This window comes from Papio anubis, chromosome 11, assembly GCF_008728515.1.
Source record: "Papio anubis isolate 15944 chromosome 11, Panubis1.0, whole genome shotgun sequence".
Taxonomy (NCBI): domain Eukaryota; kingdom Metazoa; phylum Chordata; class Mammalia; order Primates; family Cercopithecidae; genus Papio; species Papio anubis.
The window spans coordinates 64,016,639-64,044,044 of NC_044986.1; the positions used below are offsets into that span (position 1 = coordinate 64,016,639).

General features: G+C 40.3%; 1 protein-coding gene across 1 annotated transcript in view; it reads right to left on the minus strand.

Annotated features, from left to right (window-relative positions):
- The window catches only part of DNAJC12 (DnaJ heat shock protein family (Hsp40) member C12), a 43,284-nt gene extending 18,133 nt beyond the window's left edge, over positions 1-25,151 (minus strand). The window contains exons 1-2 of the mRNA XM_003903879.5: positions 24,897-25,151; positions 11,281-11,359 (exon numbers count right to left, since the gene is read on the minus strand). Coding sequence (XP_003903928.1) covers positions 11,281-11,359; positions 24,897-24,974 — 157 coding nt within the window. The 5' untranslated portion in view covers positions 24,975-25,151. The remainder of the gene's footprint in view (positions 1-11,280; positions 11,360-24,896) is intronic.
- Between the last annotated feature and the right edge of the window lie 2,255 nt (positions 25,152-27,406).

The following is a 27,406-nucleotide window of genomic DNA, read 5'->3' on the forward strand; positions in this document are numbered from 1 at the left end:
CTATCCAACTGATCTTACTAGAACCATGACTCTGCCACTTACTAGCTACGTGACCTTGGGCCAATTTACCTCATTAAGCTTTTGTAAAGGGTATCACAAGGACAAGCAAGATCATGGATGTAAAGTGCTTGGCATACAGTTTATCCACTCCCTGTATTGTGCCTCAGTCATGTGCCAGATGCTACTCCTGGTGCTGATGACATAGATGTGAACAATAGACATTATTAGCAGGGGAAAGACACATTTGTAAACATTGAAAAAATACTGTTCTACCTTGTAGGAAGAAAACTACCTTTTTTAGTGCTGGGTGTGAGAGAGGGCAGTAATTAGGCAAGAGGGACAGTAAAACTGAAGACCCTAAAGCAGGAAGGAGCACGGTGACTTAGAGGAAGTAGGAACTGCCAGTGTGGCTGGAGGACACAATGCTAGGGGTAGAATGATGAGGGATGGGGGGCTATACAGTAGACAGACAATAGCTCAATCAACTAGGGCCTGAGATGTCATGTTAAGGATGCTGGTCTGCTTTTTGTCCTAAGAGAAACGAGAGGCCTTAAGTATAATAAATAACATGGTAGATGCTGGGACAAATGGTAGCTTGTCACTAATCTACTTGACCAGATGGCATATAATAGAAACCTTTTATGGCTCTGTTAGAAACACCTCCAAAATCTCTTCTGCTCCTCAGTGAAGTAAAAACCTTCTGCAGAGCAGAATACAAGATCCATATGTAGGCCAGGTGCAGTGGCTCACGCCTGTAATCCCAGCTCTTTGGGAGGCCAAGGTGGGTGGATCACGAGGTCAGGAATTCAAGACCAGCCTGGCCAAGATGGTGAAATCCCGTCTCTGCTAAAAACACACAAAAAAGAAATAGCTGGAGGTGGAGGCAGGCGCCTGTAATCCCAGCTACTCGGGAGGCTGAGGGAGAGAATTGCTTGAACCTGGGAGGTGGAGGTTGCAGTGAGCCGAGACTGTGCCACAGGACTCCAGTCTGGGTGACAGAGAGAGACTCCATCTCAAAAAAAAACAAAAAAGATCAGCCGGGCGTGCTAGTGCATGCCTGTAATCCCAGCTACTCAGGAGCCTGAGGCAGGAGAATCATTGAAACCTGTGAGGCGGAGCTTGCAGGCAGCCAAGTTCGCACCACTGCACTCCAGCCTGTGCGACAGAGCAAGATTCCGTCTCAAAACAAACAAAAATTCACATGTTGAATTCCTAACTCCCAAAATGATAGTATTAGGAGATGGGGCTTTTGAGATATGATTAGGTCATGAGGGTGGAACCCTCACGAATGGAATCAGTGCCCTCATAAAAGAAACCCAGACGACTTGCTCACTCTGTTTCCCCCATGCGAAAACACAGCAAGAAGACAACTAGCTGAGCATGGCGGCAGGTGCCTGTAATCCCAGCTATTCGGGAGGCTGAGGCAGGAGAATCGCATGAATCTGGGAGGTGGACGTTGCAGTGAGCCAAGATCACACCACTGCACTCCAGCCTAGATGACAGAGCAAGACTCCAAAAAAATAAAAAAATCAATATACAAATAATATCAGTGATGTCTCTACACATTAGCAATGAACAATCTGAAGGCGAAATTAAGAAAATTCCATTTATAAGAGCATCAAGAGCCAGACACGGTGGCTCGTGCCTGTAGTCCAGCACTTTGGGAGTCCCAGGCGGGCGGATCATGAGGTCAGGAGTTCGAGACCAGCCTGGCCAACATGGTGACACCCTGTCTCTACTAAATATACAAAAAAAAAAAAAAAAATTAGTTGGGCATGGTGGCAGGTGCCTGTAATCCCAGCTACTCAGGAGGCTGAGGCAGGAGAATCACTTGAACCTGGGAGGCAGAGGTTGCAGTGAGCTGAGACCACACCATTAATCTGCCTGGGCGACAGAGCAAGACTTTTTCTCAAAAGAAAAAAAAAAAGCTTCAAGAAGAATATAATATTTTTTAAAAATTGAACAAAAGAAGGAACTACACAATATTGTCAAAAGACGCTAAAAAAGATCTAAATAAATGAAAAGACATCCCATGTTCATAAAGATTTACTATTGCTAAAATGATAATACTCCCCAAACTGATCTGCAGATTCAACATAATCGCTATCAAAATCCCAGTTGCCTTTTTTGCAGAAATTGACAATCTAGTCCTAAAATCTGTTTGCAAATACAAGGGACCCAGAATTGCCAAAAATAACTCTTGAAAAAAATAAGAGCAAAGTTGGAGAATTCACACCTCTGAATTTCAAAACTTATACTACAAGGCTACAGTAGTGAAAACAGTGTGGTACTAACATAAGGATAGACATACTTATAAATGGAATAGAATTGAGAATCCAGAAACAAACCCCTCACATTTACAGTCAATTGATTTCAACAAGAGTGCCAAGACAATTTAATGAAGAAAAATCAGTCTTTTCAACAAATGGTGCTAGGACAACTGAATATCAATATATAAAAAGCATGAATTTAGATTTCTACCTTAAGCTATAAGCAAATATTGACTCAAATGGATCACAGATCCAAATGTAAGAGTTAAAAACATAAAAAAACTGAGAAAAAAACATAGGAATAAATCTTTGTGACCTCAGCTTAGGCAAGAGCTCCTTAGATATGACACCAAAAGCACAAGCAACAAAAGAAATAGATAAATTGGACTACATCAAAATTAAAACTTTTGTGTCTCAAAGAATACTATGAACAAAGTGAAATGACAAGCCATGGAATGGGAAAAAATATTTGCAAATAATATATCTGATAAGGTACTTATATCTAGAATTTATAAAGAACATTTACAACTCAATAAGAAGACAAATAACTCAAATGCAAAATGGACAAAAGGTTTGAATGAACATTTCTCCAAAGAAGATATACAAATAGCCAATAAGCACCTGAAAAGATCCTGAGCAGAATTAGTCCTCGAGGAAATACAAATCAAAACCATAGTGAGATACCACTTTATACCTACTAGGATGGCTAAAATTAAAGGATAATAATTGTCTAGAATGTGAAAAAGTTGGAATTGTCACACATGACAGGTGGGAATGTAAAGTGGTATAGCCACTTTGAAAAGCAGTTTGGCTGTTCTTCAAAAATATTAAGCAGAGTTGCCATATGACCCAACTTTTATAATCCTAGGTATATATCCATGAGAATTGAAAACATATGTCCACACAAAAACTAGCATATAATAGCAGTATTATTCATAATAGTCAAAAGTGAAAATAACACAAATGTCCATCAACTGTGAATTGATAAACAAAATATGGTATACCCACATAAAAGAATTATCATCCAGCCATAAAAAGGAATGAAATGTTGATATGTGCTACAACATGAATGAGTCTTGAAAATATGCTAAATGAGGCTGGGTGCAGTGGCTCATGCCTGTAATCCCAGCACTTTGGGAGGCTGAGATGGGCAGATCACCTGAGGTCAGGAGTTCGAGACCAGCCTGACCAGCATGGAGAAACCCCATCTATATTAAAAATACAAAATAAGCCGGGCATGGTGGTGCATGCCTGTAATCCCAGTTACTTGGGAGGCTGAGGCAGGAGAATCGCTTGAACCCAGGAGGTGGAGGTTTCGGTGAGCCATAATCATGCCATTGCACTCCAGCCTGGGCAACAAGAACAATACTTAGTCTCAAAAAAAAAAAAAAGATGGGGCTATTGAACGCTACAGGAAAATAAATGAATGAATAAAAGTATCTTGCCATAGCAGCTTGGTCCAGTGAGAGCAATCCTTCCTGTTGCTGACGACAATGTAAATGTCCCATTATATAAATGAGATGTCACTTTTTCCAATGGGAATAAAAAGCTTATTAAATTACCACCAAGGATGCACATGCCACTTGCTACTCGTGTGGTGCTTGTAAAAATTTATGTATTTATCTGTGAGTCACCTTCGTCATTGTTGGCTTCACTTTCCAGAATTCCCAGAATGAAAGAAGCTGCTTAGAATTATTCTGATGTAAGTCCCTCAACAACAGTTGATAAGCAGAAAGAAAAAAGAAACCTTATCTTTCCTATAACACGACCTTTCTCTTGTTCCATCCACTTCACCACATTTAACAAAGGTAAGTTTGGGTTTATATTTTTCCATTAATGTAGCAATTAATCAAATGAGTCACACAAGGTAAACACGTGCCAGTTCTGGGAAGAGAGATCTCATTTTGTAAGCTTATATGAGCAAATGATGCTGGAAGTCTTGAGAGACATTCTGATTTAACTCCTGGGTCTACCTTCAAAATACAGAGGTTATTTTAAATTCATATTTCACAATAGAATTTGCATTATAACAGTCACATTTTAAATGTATGCCATTTACAATTACTTGAGAAATAATAATGATATGATGTCAAAATACGCTTTGAAAAAATCTGGAAGAAAATATACCAACTGTTAATAGTAGTTCTCTATCAGGGAAAGATAAAAGCAGACTTTTTCTTCCAATTTATTTATTAATTATATTACTTTTATTCTATGGGGAAAAACAGTAAAGACTGTAAAGTTAAAAAAAAAAAAAAATTGAGACATTAAAAGATATTAGTTAACAAAGGACAAATTGTTCCCCTTCTTCTAATATCCAAATGTCTTTGAAGTTTGCACATCAGTAACAAAAATGCCATTCCACAGGTTCTTAATTTAGTCTGAAGTTTACTTTCTTTCTTTTTTTTTTTTTTTTTTTTTGAGACAGAGTCTCTCTCTATAGCCCAGGCTGGAGCACTGTGGCACGATCTCACCTCACTGCAACCACCGCCTCCTGGGTTCATGTGATTCTCCTGCCTCAGCCTCCACAGTAGCTGGGATTACAGGCACCCACCAACACACTCAGCTAATTTTTTGTACTTTTAGTAGAGACGAGGTTTCACCATGTTGACCAGGCTTGTCTCAAACTCCTGACCTCACATGATCTGCTCACCTCAGCCTCCCAAAGTGCTGGGATTACAGGTGTGAGCCTTCACACCCAGCCTTAGGTCTACTTTCTTCATAGCCATGGAGAAGTTAATAAAGTGTTAATCTGAAAGTTACTGTCACCCACACGAAGCGCTGGCATGAGCACGCGCCAGGAGCTCTGGGGATCAGGGACACTATTTCCATAGCAAAGTCAGTCCTGTCTGCAGCACCCACATCTGCAGAGGGGAAGGGATTTCTAGTGGCCTTAGATTTACTTTTTTTTTTTTTTTCAGGGAATAAAAGAATGATCTAATCATTACTTATAAAAAGAGAAAACTATCCCATCATGTGAAATGTCTACCTTGGGCTGCTACATAAAAGCAAGGAAAGACAATCCACTGAATTAAAATTGCCAGCATCCATTAAGCACTTCCCACATGCGGGACTCTTCATTTAATCTTCACAGCAGATGCTTGGAGTAATATACTACTAATCTATCTGCTTTACCTACAAGAATGCTGAGGCTCAGAAAGATTGCCCAAGATCAACTAGACTGTAAGTGGAATGGGAGCAATCCAGACAAACAAGCCTGTGTTTATATCCATTACTCCATCATGCTACCACATCAGTAATTTCAATGGCAACAGTTGAGGCTATATTTAGCGGACCAAAAAGGTATAGATATGAGTTTAATTTCTCCTACCTGAAGTTCCTCTACTGTCTAGCTTTTCACCTTAATTAGATACATTTCACAATCTGTCCATTATATTCTGGATTTCCATCAAGCTAAACTTCAGTATCCAAGTGAATTTTTAAAGATATTTTGAAGTTGGGTGCAGTGGCTCACTCCTGTAATCCTGGCACTTTGGGGGGCTGATGCAGGTGGATCACTTGAGGTCAGGTGTTTGAGACCATCCTGGCCAACATGGTGAAACCCCGTTTCCACTAAAAATGCAAAAATCAGCTGGGCGTGGTGGCACACGCTTATAGTTCCAGCTACTCGGGAGGCTGAGGCAAGAGAATCACTCAAACCCAGGAGACAGAAGTTGAAGTGAGCTGAGATTGTGCCACTGCACTCCAGCCTGGGCGACAGAGCAAGACTCTGTCCTGCCCAGAAAATAAAAAAATAGATTTTGAAATAGTCTGGCCAGGCACAGCAGCTGATTCCTGTAATCCCAGCACTTTGGGAGGCCAAGGAAGGAAGACTGCTTGAGTCCAGGAGTTTGAGACCAGCCTGGGCAACATGGCTGTACTAAAAATACAAAAAAATTACCCAGGTGTGGTGACACGCATGTGTGGTCCCAGCTACTCGGGAAGCTGAGGTGGGAGAATTGCTTGAGCCTGGGAGGTTGAGGCTGCAGTGAACCAAGATTGCACCACTGCACTCCAGCCTGGGAGACAGAGCGAGATCCTGTCTCATATGTATATTTGAAATACTTTCATCATTAAGTAACCTTAATCATCCAAGTGTATAAAGATCCACATAAATGTTCAGAAAGTTGTATTAATGAAAACTGAGTAAACGGATGCTTAAATAGATTAAAAAACACCCTCTACCCAAAGGTTGAATCATATATCAAATGCATGCCTGACTAGAGAAGATATTGATGTCTGTGTGCCTTTTCATTTTAAACAATATTTACACAGTCCAGTGTTTCTCTGAACAAGACGCCTTCGGCGCCCATACATGAAAACCCCCATCACTATGGCAACTAGAAATGGCAATAATTACACAGTGATTCATCATGTATCCTGAATAAAGATTGTTTGTCAGGGACAGAGAAACAACTCACAGTCATGCTTCACTGAAAAGAACCCAGTTAAAGAATAACCTGGGTGGTGGTTGTTTTTAAGTATTTATCAAATTTTTATAATTTTTTTTTTTTTTTTTTTTTTTTGAGACACAGTTTCACTCTTGTTACCCAGGCTGGAGTGCAGTGGCATGATCTCGGCTCACTACAACATCTGCCTCCCGGGTTCAAGCGATTCTCCTGCCTCAGCCTCCCAAGTAGCTAGGATTATAGGCATGCGCCACCACGCCCAGCTAATTTTGCGTTTTTAGTAAAGACAGAGTTTCACCATGTTGGTCAGGCTGGTCTCAAATTCCTGACCTCACGTGAACCACCCACCTTGGCCTCTCAAAGTGCTAGGATTACAGGCGTGAGCCACCGAACCTGACCTAAATTTTTGTAATTTTATGCTAGGACACCTATCTTAATATTAACTCCAGTTCAGACAGGTAGTTAATATGTCCCCTAAAGAAATGTTTGTGCCAGGGGCCGGGCGCGGTGGCTCATGCCTGTAATCCCAGCACTTTGGGAGGCCGAGGCGGGCGGATCACGAGGTCAGGAGATCAAGACCATCCTGGCTAACACGGTGAAACTCCATCTCTACTAAAAATACAAAAAAATTAGCCGAGCGTGGTGGTGGGCGCCTGTAGTCCCAGCTACTCAGGAGGCTGAGGCAGGAGAATGGCATGAACACGGGAGGCGGAGCTTGCAATGAGCGGAGATAGCGCCACTGTACTCCAGACTGGGCGACAGAGTGAGACTCTGTCTCAAAAAAAAAAAAAAAAGAAATGTTCAGGCCCAGCTGGGTGGCTCATGCCTATAATCCCAGCCCTTCGGGAGGCTGAGGCAGGCGGATCACCGGAGGTTGGGAAATCAAGACCAGCCTGGCAAACATGGTGAAACCCCTTTTGCACCAAAAATACAAAAATTAGCCAGGTGTGATGGCTCATGCCTGTAATCCCAGCTTCTCAGGAGGCTGAGGGACAAGAATTGTTTGAACCTGGGAAGCGGAGGTTGCAGTGAGCCGAGATTGTGCCACAGCACTCCAGCCTGGGCAACAGAGTGAGACTGATGCAAAAAAAAAAAAAAGAGAGGGAGAGAGAGAAATGTTTATGCATTCACTTATTCAAGAAATTGTGCAGAATAGATGTCCTCTTCAGTAAGTGGCACACTAGGGGCACACAACTGTGAACAAGACAAGCAGGGCGTCTGCCTTACTGAGCTTCCAGAATGACTAATAAGTAAACATGCAATAAGGAGACAGTGTGACACACAGTCTGCTGCCTGACGTACAGAGTGCTCTTGGTAGGTGGGACACACGGGACTTCCCAACTGATGGTCAGCTGAGACCTGACACAGAAACACAACCTGGCCAAGTAGTCAGGGACATGTGTGAGCCACAGAGTGTTCCAGGCAGAAAGCATCAAGCATAGAGGGCTGGGGTATAGAAAGAGCAGGGCACATGAAGGAACTATTGTAGTTCTGAGTGGCTGAAACATGAAATTCTAGGCACAGCAAAGGAAAGCAAAAGGGGATGGAGAATTAAGGTACATAGCATGAAGGGATTTGTGCCTAAATTATCAACAATGACAAAGGATGAACTACCGCACAGTACATCACAGACATAATGCGAAGCGAAAGAAGCTACACACGAAAGAGTACATACCGTATGATTTGATTTATATGAAATCCAAAACTGCAAAACTAGTCAATGGTGATAGAGATCAAAAAACGAGAGAGGGTGCTGACTTTGAACAAGAAGTGAAAGGGATTTCTGGGGTGCTGAAGATGTTCCACATCTGTCTGGGCAGTGGTTAACCCGGTTATACATATGCACAAATTTATCAAGCTCACACTTATTATTTGCTCATGGTACCTTAAACAAGTTAATAAAAAGGATAAAAAAACCAAATGAGCAGAAGCAATAGTTAAATATCTAACAAAAGATTACCTCACATATAGAAAAATGATCTGTTTTTGCAAATCAAAGGAATCAATGATTTCTAGAGAAAATAAATAAAGAACTTGAAGACAAGGAAAACATTTTCTTTTTTTTTTTTCTTTTCTTTTTTTTGAGATGAAGTTTCGCTCTTGTTGCCCAGGCTGGAGTGCAATGGCGCAACCTCTGCTCACCACAACCTCCACCTCCTGGGTTCAAGCAGTTCCCCTGCCTCAGCCTCCCGAGTAGCTGGGATTACAGGCATGCGCCACTACACCTCGCTAATTTTGTATTTTTAGTAGAGTCAGGGTTTCTCCATGTTGGTCAGGCTGGTCTTGAACTCCCGACCTCAGGTGATCCGCCTACCTCGGCCTCCCAAAGTGCTGGAATTACAGGCATGAGCCACCGTGCCCACTCAAAGAAAACATTTTCTAAATAAAAAAGAGTTTGGATTTGTGCCATGTGGAATTATGGATAGGTCTTAGTATGATATTATCCTTGTAGAAAAATCACATATACTCACATGCTATATGCATATAGTAAACATAACCATCAAATTTAAGATATAAGGCCAGGCGCAGTGGCTCACACCTGTAATCCCAGCACTTTGGGAGGCCAAGGCGGGCAGATCACCTGAGGTCGGGAGTTCGAGACCAGCCTGACTAACATGGAGAAATGCCGTCTCTATTAAAAATACAAAATTATCTGGGCGTGGTGGTGCATGCCTGTAATACCAGCTACTCTGGAGGCTGAGGCAGGAGAATCGCTTGAACCCAAGAGCCAGAGGTTGCAGTGAGCCAATATCGTGCCATTGCACTCCAGCCTGGGCAATAAGAGCAAAACTCCGTCTCAAAAAAAAAAAAATTAAGATATAATATTACCTACCCTGAGGATAAAATCAGAGTAAGGAAACACAAGAGACTTCAACTGCACTGGTAAAGTTTTAAGCTGGGTGGAACATATGTGGACATCTGTTAGAGTATTCTTTATTCCTTTTTGTGCATATTATTTTCTTCCATAATTAAAAAGAAAAATCTGCAATGAGAAGCACTTAAAGAATGCTGTAGCAATCCAGGCATGAAATGATGGGGGCTTACCTACAGCAATGGCACCCAGGATGAAGGGAGGAGGACACAGTGGAAAGAGACCCGGAAGGTAAAGCAACAGTGTTTGGCAATTGCCCAGATATGGACATGAGGGAGAGGAAGGAGACAAGGCTTCCATGACACCACCTGAATGGATGGTGGTGTCATTCATAGAGATGGGATAACACAGAAAAATAAACAAGATTTCAGAGGGGGTAATAAGACAATAATGAGTCTAATTTTTGACAGGGTGACTTTGAAATGTTTCCAAATGGAAATTTCCCAGAAACAGTCAAAACTACAGTCTTAACATGGGGAGTGAGAACTAGGTTAAGGATAGATTCGGGGGCCATCAAAAGAGCTGGTGATTTAAGCTACAGACCTGGACAAGGCTTCAGGAGAAAATGGGGAGTGGGCTCAGAAGAGAGCTTAGGAGGGAACCTTGGGGCAACAGAGGAGTCACAAAGGAGACTGAGAGAAAGCAGCCCAAAGAGGCTGGGGGAGAACCACAAGTGCATAGTATCCTGACAGCTAGGAGAAAAAAAGTTTCTTTCAAGGAGGAAGGTATGGTCACCAGGGCCAAATTTTGATGCAAGTTCAGGAGAGATAAGTACCAAAAGGTAACCACTAGATTTGATACTCAGGCAGTCCTTGGTTTATTTCTGAGAAACTAGGGAAGTCAGAGTGGAATAAATGGAAAAATAGGGAGAAGGGAAATAGGGACATCAACTGTGGACTTCTTTTTCAGGAAGTCTGGGTCTGAAGAGAACAAGTGAGGCAGGGAAGTAGAGAAGAGAGACAGGATGCTGAAGGATTATTGGTTTGTTCACATTTTTCACAAGCCTGGATAGGCATAAGCATATTTAAGTGATAGTGAAGGAAAGAAACAAAAGTATGACTATATGGATATATTCGGGTTCCCAATAACGAAGAAATCACAAGTTTCTCATCAAGACAACCGCCTAGCCGGATACACACCTGTAATCCCAGCACTGGGAGGTCGAGGCAGGCGGATCACTTGAGGTCAGGAGTTCGAGACCAGCCTGCCCAACATAGTGAAACCCTGTCTACTAAAAAAATACAAGGAAAAAAAAAAATTAGCTGGGCATGGTGGTGCGCACCCGTAGTCACAGCTACTCGGGAGGCTGAGGCAGGAGAATCGCTTGAGCCCAGGAGCCAGAGGTTGCAGTAAGCCATGATCGCACCATAGCACTCCAGCCTGGGTGACAGAGACTCTGTCTCAAAAACAAAACAAAACAAAAAAAAGACAACCACTTGGTTACAAATATACTTAAGTTATGTTAACACTCAATAACTGGTGAAATAAAGCATGAACTAGAAGAATTTTAAACCACAAAGCAACACATTATAGCAGAAAGAAAAATGGATCTTAAACGACTACTGTTAGAAAAGATCCTGCACAGCCCTCTCCCTTTCTATCATCCAATAATGCAAAGAAAGAATACGTTTCAGCATAATAGACAAGAAAAAATTAAGTTACTATTCACTGGCTTTTGGTTCTATATACTACTCATTTTCTTGAGAAATAGCCTTTATTAAATTCTTACCAGCTTTGGGGTTTTCAGGATGCTTGTCTGGGTGACATTCCAGAGCTCTGACTTTAAATTCTGCCAGGATTTGTTCAACCTAAAACAAAAATCAGTGTTTAAAATAAGGTGTCATGCCAGGCACAGTGGCTCACGCCTGTAATCTCAACACTTTGGGAGGCTGAGGCAAGCGGATCGCCAGGAATAAGACCAGCCTGGACAACAAAGCGAGATCCAGTCTCTACAAAATATAAAATAATTACCTGGGCATGGTGACACATGCCAGTAGTCCCAGTTACTTGGAAGGCTAAGGCAGGAGGACCCCTTGAGCCCAGGAGTTCAAGGCTGCAGTGAGCTATGATGGCACCACTACACTCCTGCCTGGGTAACACAGCAAGACCTTATCTCAAAAAAAAAAAAAAGGTCAAACTTAAATGTCATAAAGGAAGAAGTTGGGGCATCAATCCTCCCCAAAACAGCCATGATCAACCCAACTTTTTTTGATCCCTATATTTCTATTTTGACTTTTTCCTCTAAGAAATAATTTCCTCAATAACGAAATTCAGAAAGCATCCAATAAACGCTCCTACTGAAATAGTTGTTGTGATGACAATTTAACTACTTAATTTAAATGATGGCCCAAGAGATCTATGAGCTCAAAATATTTAAATATCCAGGCCAGACGTGGTGGTTCACACCTGTCATCCCAGCACTTTGGGAGGCTGAGGCGGGCAGATCACAAGGTCAGGAGTTTGAGGCCAGCCTAGCCAACATGGTGAAACCCTGTCTCTACTAAAACTACAAAAATTAGCCAGATGTGGTAGCAGGTGCCTGTAATCGCAGCTACTCGGGAGGCTGAGGCAGGAGAATCGCTTGAACCTGGGAGGCAGAGGTTGCAGTGAGCCAAGATCACACCACTGCACTCCAGCCTGGATGACACAGTGAGACTCTGTCTCTAAATAAATAAATGAATACATACATACATATATACATACATACATACCCAAAATGGTCAGGTAGGTTTCTCCTAGGAATATATAAAATATCCAAATTCTTCAAAGATGCTTAGCCACCATTACTCAAGGATAACTGTCTCTGAATTATAATTTACAAATTATCTATTACAAAGCTCCTTCTTCCTGTCTTTTGGTCTCTTTTTTATTAATAATTTCAGAATTAAATGAAAAAGAACATAATCTAAACGTGATAATTTTATTACCAATTAGGAGCTTCATTAGAGATTTTGATTTGGAAAACAGAAACTCCAGCCCAAACTAAAATGAGATTTGAGCAGCATCAATGATTTGATTTGATTTCACTTACCCATCTAATCCCTATTATCATGAATTATTAAGACTTGGGTTTATTAATTATAATTGCAATGACAGCAGCGGGAAACAATAGTGGTTATGTGGCTGTAGAATCTGACTGCTTGGTTTTATTTTATTTATTTTTATTTTATTTATTTATTTTTTTTTTTTTTTATTTATTTATTTATTTTTGAGACAGTCTCGCTCTGTCACCCAGTCTGGAGTGCAGTGGTGCGATCTCAGCTCACTGCAACCTCCACCTCCTGGCTTCAAGTGATTCTCCTGCCTCAGCCTCCCGAGTAGCTGAGATTACAGGTGCCCACCACCACACCTGGCTAGTTTTTGTATTTTTAGTAGAGATTTACTAGAGATTTAGTAGGGGTTTCACCATGTTGGCCAGGCTGGTCTCGAACTCCTGACCTTAGGTGATCCCCCGCCTCAGCCTCTCAAAGTGCTGGGATTATAGGCGTGAGCCACCGCACCTGGGCAGATGGCTTGGTTTGAAATCCCAGTTCTGCCACAAGGCTTTAGGCAAGTTACATAACATCCATGTGTCTAGGTTTACTCATCTTTACATCAGATGAATAATATAAGTAGAGCACTTAACACAAAACCTGATCATCATAAGAACTCAATAATAGTGGCTATTATTAAATATAGGCGGTTAAAGTCTAAAGTCATTCACATAGTTACTAAAAAGAGCTGAGTTTTTTCTTAACTTAACAGTCAAACTTTGTTTTTTCTTCCTTTTTTTTTTTCTTTTCAGAGACAGTCTCGCTATGTCACCCAGGCTGGAGTGCAGTCGCTATCCACAGGCACGATCCCACTACTGATCAACACAGGTGTTTTGACCTGCTCCATTTCCAACCTGGGCTGGTTCACCCCTCCTTAAGCAACCTGGTGGTCCCCCACTCCCAGGAGGTCACCATATTGATGCTGAACTTAGTGTGGACAGCCCGTCGGCGCAGCATGACAGCCCAGAACTCCTGGGCTCAAGTGATCCTCTTGGTTCAGCCTCCCAAGGAGCTGGGATTACGGGCATGTGTCACCATGCCCTATGGCCAAATTCATCAGGCTTAGGAAATTATCATGGGGTTCCATATTTACTAACCACTAATTAGTGAAAACAAATTAGCTCTTGTTTGAGAAATCAAATCTCAAGCACCTTAGCTGAATATTGTCAAAAGATTCATGGTAGAAACATATTTTTATCAGTTCCATGTCATCATTAGTCAACTCGCATAAGGAATGTCTTCACTTTTACAACCAAAGTCAGACTGTATTACATAGGCATAGGTATAAAACCCAGACTAATAACTCTATTATTGTTAAACTCTGAGAACACCTATTAGAATAATAAAGATGACTCTGTTAGAACTATAATTAACTATGTGTTTCCTTCTGGTGCTGTCTTTAACCATCAGTCACCATAACCTGCTTATCTAACAACTAAAACTGAGAATTAGACTTGTTTTTAAATTTTAAATTATTAAATATTCTATAGAGTGTAGTAGTAAGCATTTTTAAATTAGTAAGTCATTTATATAAATACTACAAACTCTCTTTGAAAACATTCTGAAATGGCCGCATGCTGCCTGCCTGTAATCCCAGCACTTTGGGAGGCCGAGACGCATGGATCAATGAGGTCAGGAGATCAGACCATCCTGGCTAACACGTGAAACCCCCGCCTCTACTAAAAATACAAAACTAGCTGGGCGCTTGTGCATGGCTTCGTAGTCCCAGCTACTCGGGAGGCTGGAGGCAGGAGAATGGCTGAACCCGGGGAGGGCGGAGCTTGGTGGCGTGAGCCAGATCCCGCCACTGCACTCCGGTGCCTGGCGGCAGAGCTGCACTGCCCCAAAAAGAGAAAAAAAAGAAAACATTCTATCACTACAGAAAAAAAAGAAAAGTCAAAATCCTTTTATATTCCTCATTCAAGGAATATACCCAGAAGAACACGCTATATCCTTTGAAGACATTTCTTTTTTTTTTTTTTTTTTTTTTGCTCAGCATCTGTTCTGTCACCCAGGCTGAGTGCAGTGGTGCCATTTTGGTTCACTGCAACCTCCACCTCCTGGAGCTCAGGCAATCTTCCCACCTCAGTCTCCCAAAAAGCTGGGACTACAGACATGGGCAACCACACCCAGCTGATTTTGTATGTTTTGTAGAGATGGGGTTTTACCATGTTGTCCACTCCTGGGCCCAAGCAATCCGCCTGCCTTGGCTTCCCAAAGTGCTGGGATTACAGGCATGAGTCACCACACCTGGCCTAAAGATGCACTTTTAATGTATTTTTATATATGCATATGTATATATATCTTAGGGCTTTTAAATAATATAAATAGATAAAATTATACCTATATATCAAAGGTAGAAAGTTTTGGGGTTTTATTGTTGCTGCTGTTTTATTTTTTAATTTCTATCCCACTAGAAAACATTCTGGGCTGGGTGCAGTGGCTCACGCCTATAATCCCTGCACTTTGGGAGGCTGAGGTGGGTGGACCACTTGAGGTCAGGAGTTCAAAACCAGCCTGGCCAACATGGTGAAACTCTGTCTCTACTAAAAATACAAAAATTAGCTGGGCATGGTGGCATGAGCCTGTAATCCCAGCTACTCGGGAGGCTGGGGTAGGAGAATTCCTTGAGCCCAGGAGGTGGAGATTGCAGTGAGCCGAGATTTTGACACTGCACTCTAGTCTGGGTGACAGAGCAGGGCTCTGTCTCAAAAAAAAAAAAAAAAAAAAAAAAATTCTGGGCTGGGCACAGTGGCTCATGCCTGTAATCCCAGCACTTTGGGAGGCCAAGGTGGGTGGATCACCTGAGGTCAGGAGTTAGAGACCAGCCTGACCAACATGGTGAAATCTTATCTCCACTAAAATATAAAAATTAGCCGGGCATGGTAACAGCCGCCTGTAATCTCAGCTACTCAGAAGGCTGAGGTTGGAGAATTGCTTGAACCCAGGAGGCAGAGGGTGCAGTGAGCCGAGATCATGCCATTGCACTCCAGCCTGGGCAACAAGAGTGGAACTCCATCTCAAAAAAAAAAAATTCCAGTATTTAGTACATGGAAGCAAATGTGTCAAAATGGTTGATTCTCAGTTTGTTTACATGCATGATTGTTATTTTCTTCTTTATATTTTCTAGGTTTTAACAAATTCATATTTTAAAAAATTAAGAAAGTCTTTTTCTTTCTTATATTATTTTTCATAGCTTTACTATCATAAAGCTTATTACAAAGCTCCCACAGAGCTGGCTTTATGTAAACTGGTAAAGTGGGTTAGTTTATCTTGAACACATTGTATTTATCTTCTGGTCTCCCTACTCCATGTGCCCACTGCCAAGTACAGTCCGTTGGAGCTGACGCCCTCCATGTCAAGGTCCACCAAATCCTGCCTTCCTGACCCAAGTCCAGTAGTCTGCAAAACTGCCTACCCTGTTGTCCTGTAAACATACAAAAAATGTTCAACTTTACTCGTAATCAAATAAATCAAAATATCCAAAGGATGGTAATGACCAGTGTTACTGAGAGTGCAAAGAAATGAACATTCATGCTCTCCTGGTGGGGACGTAAATAGGTATAGACTTTCTTGAAAAAAATTGAGACATGTATGTTTGTATGTGTGTGTGTATATATGTGTGTGTCTATATATATATAGATATATGTGTGTATTTATCTCGGTATATGTAGATCAGCTCCATGTCATCCTTAGCCAACTCTCATAAGAAATGTCTTCACTTTTACAGTCAAAGTCAGGCTGCATTAGATAGGCATATGTATAAAACCCAGACTAATAACTCTATTATTTTCTTTGTTAAACTTCTGAGAACACCTTCGAATAATAGGAAAAGATGACTTCCTGTTAAGAACTGTAATTAACTATGTGTTTCCTCCTTCTGGGTGCTGTCTTTAACCATCAGTCACCATAACCTGCTTATCTAACAAATAAAACTGAGAATTAGACTTGTTTTTAAATTTTAAAGTGTTAAATATTCTATTTTCTATCTCTCTGTATATAGATACACACACGTATATGAAGAGCCTTTAATTTATTTCCTAGCCTTTGATTCAACAATTCCAATTTTACAAATTTGTCTAAGGAGATAATCAGAGGTAAGAAAAGAATAGCTGTAAGAAGGTCCAAGAATAAAATAAAAATTTTAAACAAAAACCTATGATAGAGCAGGAGCACCATTAACTCAGACAAACACCGCCACTTTAAATTCCAGCTCCCTTTCTAGCCTCATGCATTTCAAGGAAATCACTTCTCTTTGAACTGCAAGCAGCCAGAAAGAGCAGACAGTAAAACATAAATAAGACAGCTCAGGCACAGAGGGAGGTGGGGGAAAGTCTCTGGAGTAGCTGCCAAACTTCACCCTCATACAATAGACCCCAGTAAAACAGTGGGCCTTAATAAGCACATTCCTTTCCCTTCAGGTGTACCAAGATAGGGAAGCAAAAAGCAGACTGGAGGGGTATGCCTGCAGCTGCAGAAAGATGTATGGAAACAGACACACAACTCTCCCTCCCAGGTAAGCACAACAAAGAGACAGAGAAGCAGTCCAAGCCTCTGATAAACTCTCCCACCCTGAATCCTTAAAAACTCTTAGTCTGTAAGGGAGTGCGTCTCTAACCTAACTCAGCCAGCCGCCCCTCTCAGATTTATTCAAAATAAACCTGTCAGGCCCAGGCGCAGTGGCTCACGCCTGTAATCCCAGCACTTTGGGAGGCCAAGGCGGGTGGATCACGAGGTCAGGAGATTGAGACCATCCTGGCTAACACAGTGAAACCCTGTCTCTACTAAAAATACAAAAAATTAGCCGGGCGAGATGGCGGGCGCCTGTAGTCCCAGCTACTCGGGAGGCTGAGGCAGGAGAATGGCGTGAACCTGGGAGGCGGAGCTTGCAGTGAGCCGAGATTGCACCACTGCACTCGAGCCTGGGGGACAGAGCGAGACTCCATCTCAAAAAAATAAAAAATAAAAATAAATAAATAAACCTGTCCCTGTTGACTGTCGAGCCGCCCTTCGTGTTTCTCTCCTCTTTCTTTAATTCTTACAATCTATATGTCCAATAATAGGAAATTTGTTAGAGTTGATTGTAATGTAACTGTAAGTTAGAATACTTCAGTCATTTAAAAAATTATCTTGTCATAAAAGATTTTTAACAACCTGAGAAAATTTAAATATTTCTATGAGAAAAGGTAAGATATTACGTGCAATATATTATGTTATACTGCATATAATATATAACTATTATGTGCAATTTAAATCCATGTCTTATCTCAAAAGGGATTATGTAACATATATGTATATAATAATGATAATTATTATTATTTTAAATTTATTGACCTGGGTGCAGTGGCTCACACCTGTAATCCAGCACTTTGGGATGCTGAGGTGGGCAGATCACCTGAGGTCAGGAGTTCAAGACCAGCCTGGTCAATTGCCAAATGACAAAACCCTGTCTCTACTAAAAATAAAAAAATAGCCTGGCATGGCCTGTAGTCCCAGCTACTTGGGAGGCTGAGACACAAGAATCGCTTGATCCTAGGAGGCGGAGGTTGCAGTGAGCTGAGATCGCGCCACTGCACTCCAGCCTGAGTGACAGAGCAAGACTGTCTCAAAAAATATTGAAACTTAATATATGGCAGGCACTTTTCTAAGCACTTTACATAGAGTGTTTCATTTAATTCCCACAACTGTATGAGGTTAATACTATCATTATTCTCATTTTGCAGATTAGGAAGTCAAGACATAGAAAAATTAAGGAATTTTCCCAAGGTCACACAGCTAATAAGTAGCACATCTAGGAACTGAACCCATGTAGTCTGATTCCAAATACATACAAAAATACTCATATAAATACATACACAAAGGCCAGGCGTGGTGGCTCACGCCTGTAATCACAACACTTTGGGAGGTCAAGGTGGGCGGATCATGAGGTCAGGAATTCGAGACCACCCTGACCAACATGGTGAAACCTCATCTCTACTAAAGATACAAAAAATTAGCTGGGCATGGTAGCACATGCCTGTAGTCCCAGCTACTTGGGAGGCTGAGATAGGAGGATTGCTTGAACCCGGGAGGTGGAGGTTGCAGTGAGCTGAGATCGCACCATTGCACTCCAGCCTGAACCACAGGGTAAGAATCCATCTCAAAAATACATACATACATACATACACACATATGCATTTACTTATTTATATACATATACAGATATAGCATATATGCACAGATAATTAACCTGTATAAATCATACTCCAAAATGTTAAACACGTAGGTTAACATTTTTATTTGTGCTTTCTTTGTATTCCACATTTCCTCATTGAACATATATTAATTTTAGAACTTAAATTTAAAACTTAGAAACTTATCTTTTCCATATTCTGCAGCAAAGTATTTTTGTCTAAATAAGGAAATACTCCAGTGTGCTGTGGAGACCAATCCAATTCCCACTTGGATGAATCTTCTCCAAGATTTCCTAGCCATACAAATGCCCTGTCTCTCCCACAGTGCATTAAAATTATGGCCATCTAGGAAAGCCATTTCAAACCCCATCTCTTTCTGAAATCTATTCAGATAGACTTTCTTTAATTTCTGCTGCACTTATAGAACAGTACACAGCACAATACTTAATTGTTCTCAAATTGTTTCCTGTGTATTAGCTTTGGCTCCTCAATTGGATACCAGGTTCTTTATACACTAGCACCATGTCTCACCTTTTTAATACTGATTTAATTGATATATATTATTTTAATTCACTCGGTTTAAAACTAGATTTTTCCCACAAAATTCCAGATACTAGCAATATCTCTTAAATGAATGAGAGATCCTCCTACATCATTCTAATCAAATGATAATTAATTAAGACATGAGGAATAGAAACAATTTGAGACACAAAATAAATAATGGTAATATTTGGGTTATAACACTTAAAATACAGTAGCTATTAATTGATAGTGATAAAAACTAAGCCGAATAAACAAATAAATGTGGGAGAAGGGATAGCTTTTCCTTACTGAAGAATTTCCTTACTGTAGAATACTAATAAATGTAACATTAATGAGAAAAAGAAAGTCACCATTAGGCAAACACCATGGTAGTAATTGTTACAGGCAAGATCCACCAAAGGATGCTAAACTTAGTGAGTAAAAGTTTGAGGAGAAACAGTACAGTCTCGAAGTATCTTCCCCAAGATATTTGTTAATTACAAAAGGAAAAATAACAACCCTACCTGGAAAAACCTAGCAGAAAACACCTGACAGATATCACCTTAACGAAGTGCTCAAGGTCAGTAAGGCACATCCATATCATGCACCCCCACATGAGATACTAAGAAAGGCACAACATCACTTCTGAGGAGTTCTTTCCAAAAATGCACAACCTTAATCTAATCATGAGAAAATATCAAACAAAGTCAAATTAAGGGACATTCTACAAAATAACTGACCAGTATTCTTCAAAGTGTCCAGGTCATGAAAGACAAAGAAGGTAGAAGAAAGCATCAGATTGGAGGTCACTAAGGGAACAAGACAACAAAGCGTAATAAGGGATCCTGGCTTGGATCCCAGAACAGAAAAAGGGCATTAGTAGGAAAACTGATGAAATTAGATAAGACTTACAATTTAGACCAGGGATTAACTGACTCTGGCCTGCTGCTAACTGTTTTTTAATTAAAGCTTTATTGGAAGACAGCCAAGATCATTCACTTACATATCGTCTATGGCTGTTTTCTCCACTGGCAGAGCTGAGCAGTTAGGACAGAGACTGTAAAGCCTGCAAAGCCTAAAATATTTGCTATCTCAGGATCAGCACCAGGTGAGGCAAGCAGGACACCTAGGTTTAAGGAAATATCCTCTCTCTCTCTCCCTCTCCCTCTCCCTCTCCCTCTACCTCTGTCTTTCTCTCTCTCTCTCTCTCTCTCTCTCTCTCAAATTTCTGTATGTGTACAACCCTAAATGTTAGTGCCTCCTTAAATTTTGCATCCTACACACCCTACTTGCCTTATTCTAGTCCTGACTCTATCTGGTCCTTTACAAAAAAATGTTTGCTGGACCGTGGTAGGGTTAATTGTAGCAATGTTAATTTTCTGATTTTTTGGTGGTTTGTGCTTGTGGTCAGCGGCTGCGTCACTCTCTGGCAAAGATGTGCAGTTGTTGGCCGTGACCTCTGGGCTGGGATGATCCATGCTCTCGGTAGAGGCAGGGAAGCCCAGTCAGAACCATGGTCAGTACAATGGTAGCAGCTGGACCAACCATTGCTGCTGCAGGATTTGCAGGCCGTTATGTTTTGCAAGTCATGGAGCACATGGAGCCTCAAGAAAAACAAGTTTTTCAAAGTCTACCAAAATCTGCCTTCAGTGGTGGCTATTACTGAGGTGAGTTTGAACCCAAAATGACAAAACAAGAAGGAGCATTAATACCAAGGGTAAGCCCTACTGCCAATAAAGGGAAAATAAGAGATGCTCATTAATAAATTATACTCTTTTTTTTTTTTTTTTTTTGAGACAGAGTCTTGCAATGTCACCCAGGCTGGAGTACAGTGGCGCAATCTCGGCTCACTGCAAGCTCCGCCTTCCGGGTTCACACCATTCTCCTGCCTCAGCCTCCCGAGTAGTTGGGACTACAGGCGCCCGCTACCACGCCCGGCTAATTTTTTTGTATTTTTAGTAGAGACAGGGTTTCACTGCATTAGCCAGGATGGTCTCGATCTCCTGACCTCGTGATCCGCCCGTCTCGGCCTCCCAAAGTGCTGGGATTACAGGCGTGAGCCACCGCGCCCTGCAATAAATTATACTCTTAAATCATAGCAGTCAAAAATCAGTGAAGCTAGAGATTTACTAGAAGGTCAAGCTAAAAAATGAAGTAAATGTATGATGAATTTTAAGTTCATTTTAGTTTATGTGTATGAGTATGAAGTTTTTATAATAAAATGCCTCAGAGCTACAATTTTTTTTTAATTTCTGATTTTGATCATTGTACTTTCATTAGGTATGATGCTAACATAAAGGGAAGCTGGGTTAAGGGTATATAGGAACTCTGTGTACTATTTTTACAACTTTTCTGTAAGTCAAAAATTACTGCAAAATAAAACATCTTTAAAATAATGCAAATAGGATAAGTGTACTAAGTTCCAAGTGCACAGTAACACTGTGGGGGCCAAAACAACAGCCACAACCACAACCACAACAACTTAGCACTCTGCACCAGGCACTGCTCAAAGTACTTTATATATCATATATTATTTAATCCCCACAACTCTATGAGGTGGGTACTATTTACTCCCATTTACAGATTAGAAAACTGAGGTGTAGAGGCTGGGCACGGTGGCTCACACCTGTAATCCCAACACTTTGGGAGGCCAAGGTGGGCAGATCACTTGAGGTCAGGAGTTTGAGACCAGCCTGGACAACACGGTGAAAGCTCATCTGTACAAAAATACAAAAATTAGCTGGGTGTGGTGGCATGCACCTATAATCCCTGCTACTCAGAAGGCTGAAGCAGGAAAATCGAATATATAACTTCAATCAATTTCCAGCACAAACTTGAAATTGTAAGAACTATATACCGAAGCAAAAGTATTACATGGGTGTCTCAATTCAATTGTGATAAGTAAAATTAAAATATCAAATTGTTTTGAAATTATAACAGCTAAAATGCTTTTGGGCATGATGAGTTCTGGTTAATTTTAGAGCATCAAATGAAGGAATACCTGAAATAAAGGCAATTTATCCAATATAAATCAAGTAAAGGAAATGTCATATTAGTAAAAGGTGTCATAAAAATATTTTTTTAATGAGAAGCATACCTATAAAAAGAAGAGAAAAGCCAGGCGCGGAGGCTCACGCCTGTAATCCCAGCACTTTAGGAGGCCAAGGTAGGCAGATTAGGAGGTCAAGAGATTGAGACCATGCTGGCCAACACAGTGAAACCCCGTCTCTACTAAAAATATGAAAATTAGCTAGGCATGGTGGCACGTGCCTATAGTCCCAGCTACTCAGGAGGCTGAGGCAGGAGAATCGCTTGAACCCAGGAGGTGGAGGTTGCAGAGACCTGAGATTATGCCACTGCACTCCAGCCTGGCAACAGAGCGAGACTCCGTCTAAAAAAAAAAAAAGAGAGAAAAAATGATATATATATACAAAGAAGTGACAATATTATGACAAACATTTGGTTAAAAATAAATAATTGTTATCTAAATATGATATGCTATTGACAGACTAGTAAAATACATCCAGTAAAAGGAAAATTAAGACAAGGAAGCATGACTCCACCTGGTAACCATATTTTGAATATTACACATTAACAATGAGATTATTTTCTGTTAGGCTGTCCAGAATGAATCCCCCTTCTATGTAGACTGAAAAGACAATAGCAAAACTTCAAAAGACTGACTATGCAGCCATAAAAAAGAATGAGTTCATGTCCTTTGCAGGGACATGGATGAAGCTGGAAACCATCATTCTCAGCAAACTAACACAGGAACAGAAAACCAAACACCACATGTTCTGTCTCATAAGTGGGAGTTGCACAATGAGAACACATGGACACAGGGAGGGGAACATCACACACCAGGGCCTGTCGGGGGGTGGGGGGCAAGGGAAAGGACAGTATTAGGACAAATACCTAATGTATGTGAGGCTTAAAACCTAGATGATGGGTTGATAGGTGCAGCAAACCACCATGGCACATGTATACCTGTGTAACAAACCTGCACATTCTGCACATGTATCCCAGAACTTAAAGTAAAATTAAAAAAAAAAAAAAAAAAAAAAAAAGACTGACTAAATAGGTCACAAGATAATGGAGATATAATGACCCTTACTTTATAGGCTAGCATGTATTTTTTTAAATCCAAATCGTGAGCCTTATCAAGTTAAATTATATTCCTTTGATTTTAAAGTATTCCTTCAAAAATCGTTTGATAATAGTATAATTTCAACTGTGAAACACATGGTAAAAATGGTAATAAGCTTTCTCAATTGCTATAAGCAAATCACCACCAACATAAACAAGGGTAACACATTCTTGAGAAGAACTATGCAACTGAAAGATCATTATAAGCTATTATGGGGGCGGGGCAGTTTTTTAATTTCAACGTGTCTAAGATAACTTCCTCAGCATGGCAAAAATAGAGATTTTAATCCTTTGTATCCAATAATGCATTCTATTCTTAAAACAAAACTAAGTACATTTTATTAATGAACTATGCCTTTATGAAACACAATAAATATAAAAATATTTTGCTTTAAAATGTTAATTTTACTACTTAGATTTTAATAAAAATAAATAAAATAAAATATATTAATTATAAAACATAAATATATCCTAATAACATGATTTAATAATGTATAATTTAATAATGAGTATATTTTATATTAATCTCAACATTATTTGAAATATTGAAAAATTTGAAATAAATAAAATATTTAACAATAAGAGAATAATTCAGCTGTGGTAACACAGTAAAATAAAATATTTTGCAACCACTAAGAAGTGTACAAGGGAAGTTTAATAGCATGGAAAAGTCCTTGTTATAATATAAATGGGTAAAAAGCAGGAATCAACAAGTACATATAATATCCTCCCAAACATGTCTTTAAAGAATATACATAGAAAGAAGACTGGAGATTAATATGCCAAAATATCAATAGTGTTATCCTTGGGAGAGGGAATTATAAATTATTTTTCCATAATTTTAAAAACCTCTACAACCTTTATAATTGTTTATTGGGAACGTTAAAAATTTTGTTTTCTTACAGATCCAGTGAACAGCTACAGAGTTTCCACACATTTTGTTTCAGAAGCCACCCTTTCAAGAAGCAATTTCTGTCACACAATTTGAAATATTAATATAAAAGGACGCTTCTTGGTTTATATTTCGACTGCTCACATAGGAGTACACATTTTAATAAAATATATTTAAATTCCTAATTTTATAAGAAATTTCATTTCACCTCAATTATGAGTCACCATAATAAAGGTATAGCTTATGTATACTGTGAAACACTGCCATCAGAAATTACAATAAAATTTTAAATATTTATTTTTAATATACTATATTGTGAAACAGAGCAAATGGCCATGTGCCAGAATATACACATTTAATCAGAAGCTTCCATAAAATTCCCATAGGACACTATTCAAGTAAAAACCCAACATACATTTAAATTCTTAACTTTCTCTGAGCCAAAAGTGCTTTAAAACAATACAAGGTTAGGTTTGTAGGCAATGTGACCAAAAATTCAAAGTTAAAACCTTAAATAAAAACTTGAAATACTATTGTGAAAAAGATACTGTTGTGATAAAAACATTATCCACTGTCTTACCGAAGATAGTTCATCACATCCCAGTAATGTGTAGTAATCTTCAATATCTTCTGACCTGTAATTCAGTATTGCATCCATTTAGATGACTTAATCAGTCCTCCTTCCCTCGGAAACAGGAGGCACAGTGAGCTTCTAATTAACAGGAAGAAACTCTTTAAATCTGAATTACAGCAGCACGTTCCAAATAGCAACAACTAGCTTCAAGACTGGCCACAGTCAATACAGCAGATGTCATCCTAGACCTTTGTAAACTCTGCCTCTCATTGGCTGTTTACAGAGAAGAAAAGAACAGTCCACGTGTCTATTATTGCAGTGCTGCCTGGGATCTGTAGTTTGAGTTTATATAAGAGATGTACCTGAACCATTTGTGTTATGAGTTAATAAAGACTGTCTATTTTCAGAAACTTGCCACATTAGCTACCTCTCCATCTCCTATATATTTTTGTCTCTATCCTTTAAAAAAAAAGAAAAAGAAAAAGAAAATTTGAAGCAATGTGGTAAAATCTTAGGATGTGTTAATAAGGATAGTGGGAGCTTTTCTGAGTGTTTAAAATATTTCATTTTATTTATTTATTTATTTTCAGACAAGGTCTCACTCTGTCGCCCAGGCTGGAGTGCAGTGGTGCGATCTCAGCTCACTGTAATCCCCGTCTCCCCACCTCAAGCGATCCTCCCACCTCAGCCTCCCGAGTAGCTGGGACCACAGGCACATAGCACCATGTCCGGCTAATTTTTGGTTTTTGTTTTGCTTTGTTTTAAGAGAAGGGGGTTTTGCCATGTTACCCAGCCTGGTCTCGAACTCATGAGCTCAAAGCGATCTGCCTGCTTCGGCCTCCCAATGTGCTGGGATTACAGGCGTGAGCCACGGCGCCCGGCCAATAACACAGTCTTGATTTTTATGGAGCTTACGTTCTGATGAAGGAAGACAGCTGAAAAACATTAAAAAAAAAAAAAAAAAAACAGGATCATTTAAAATAGCGATTTGTAGGCCGGGCATGGTGGCCCACACCTGTAATCCCAGCTCCTTGGGAGGCTGAGGCAGAAGAATCGCTTGAACTCAGAAAGACTCACTTTGCTTGGGAGGCGAAGGTTGCAGTGAGCCAAGATGGTGCCAGTGCGCTTCAGACTGGGTGACAGAGCAAGACTCCGTCTCAAAAAATAAAATAATAAAATAGTGATTTATATTGTAGAGAAAATAAAATAGGACAATGAGAAGAACTATATGATAACTCAGGTCAGATGGCTGTGCCCCCCTCTCCTGGGTTGGTTCTCCAGACTCAGGAGTGTCTCTGGTCTCAGGTGAGCCCAAGCAATTTATGTTTCAGTTCATTTTGGCCCTAAGAAATACAGCTCAGGTCTGGGATTTAGAGAAAAAGGTGAGTGGTCAGGGACACAACATTTTAACTGCCTTAACACTTTTTTTGTTTCCTTTTTCAGAGAGACAGGATCTCGCCGTATTGCCCAGATTGATCTTAAACTCCTAGACTCAAGTGATCCTCCCACTTTGGCCACCCAAAGTGCTGCGATTACAGATGTGAGCCAACATGCCTCGCCCTTAACACTTTGAATTCCCCCATCTTAGGGGAAAAAAATTGTTTTTCTTTTAGCCCACCTATATACATCTTTTTAAAGGTTTATTTCTGAAGAGAAGCAAGAAAAAGTACTGAAGCACCATTTTTACTAATCCTTCATTGTACATGCTATCTTGCTAAAAGTTCTATATAGAATTTTAAGGCCAGGCACGGTAGCTCACACCATAATCCCAGCACTTTGGGAGACCAAGGCAGGCGGATCAGGAGGTCGGGAGTTTGAGACCAGCCTGACAAACATGGTGAAACCCCATCTCTACTAAAAATACAAAAATTAGCCAGGCATGGTGGCATGTACCTGTAGTCCCAGCTACTCAGGAGGCTGAGGCAGGAGAATTGTTTGAATCTGGGAGGCGGAGGTTGCAGTGAGCAGAGATCGTGCCAGTGGACTCCAGCCTCAGCGACAGAGCAAGTCTCCATCTCAAAAAAAAAAAAGAATTTTAAAGTACAATTAATTTTGTTTTGGAAATTTCACTACATCCTTTAAGGTATTTGAAGTTCTATTTGTATGTCACAATATCTTGATCTAAATCACCGATAAATGGCCTTTTAATGATGTGAAGTTGCCATGGTGGAATGCAGTATGGTGGTTCCTCAAAAAATTAAACATAGAACGACCATGTGACCCCACAATTCCACTTCTGGGTAAATACACAAAAGAATTGAAAGCAGGAATTTGAAAAGATATTTATATACTCATGTTCATCAAGGCATTAGTCACAATAGCCAAAAAGTGGAGGCAATGCAAGTGTCCATCAATGGATGAATAAACAAATAGAATGTTAGAGCTGGGCATGGTGGCTCATGCCTGTAATCCAAGAACTTTGGGAGGCTGAGGCAGGCAGATCACTTGAGGCCAGGAGTTCAAGACCAGCCTGGCCAACATGGCGAAACTTAATCTCTACTGACAATACAAAAAAG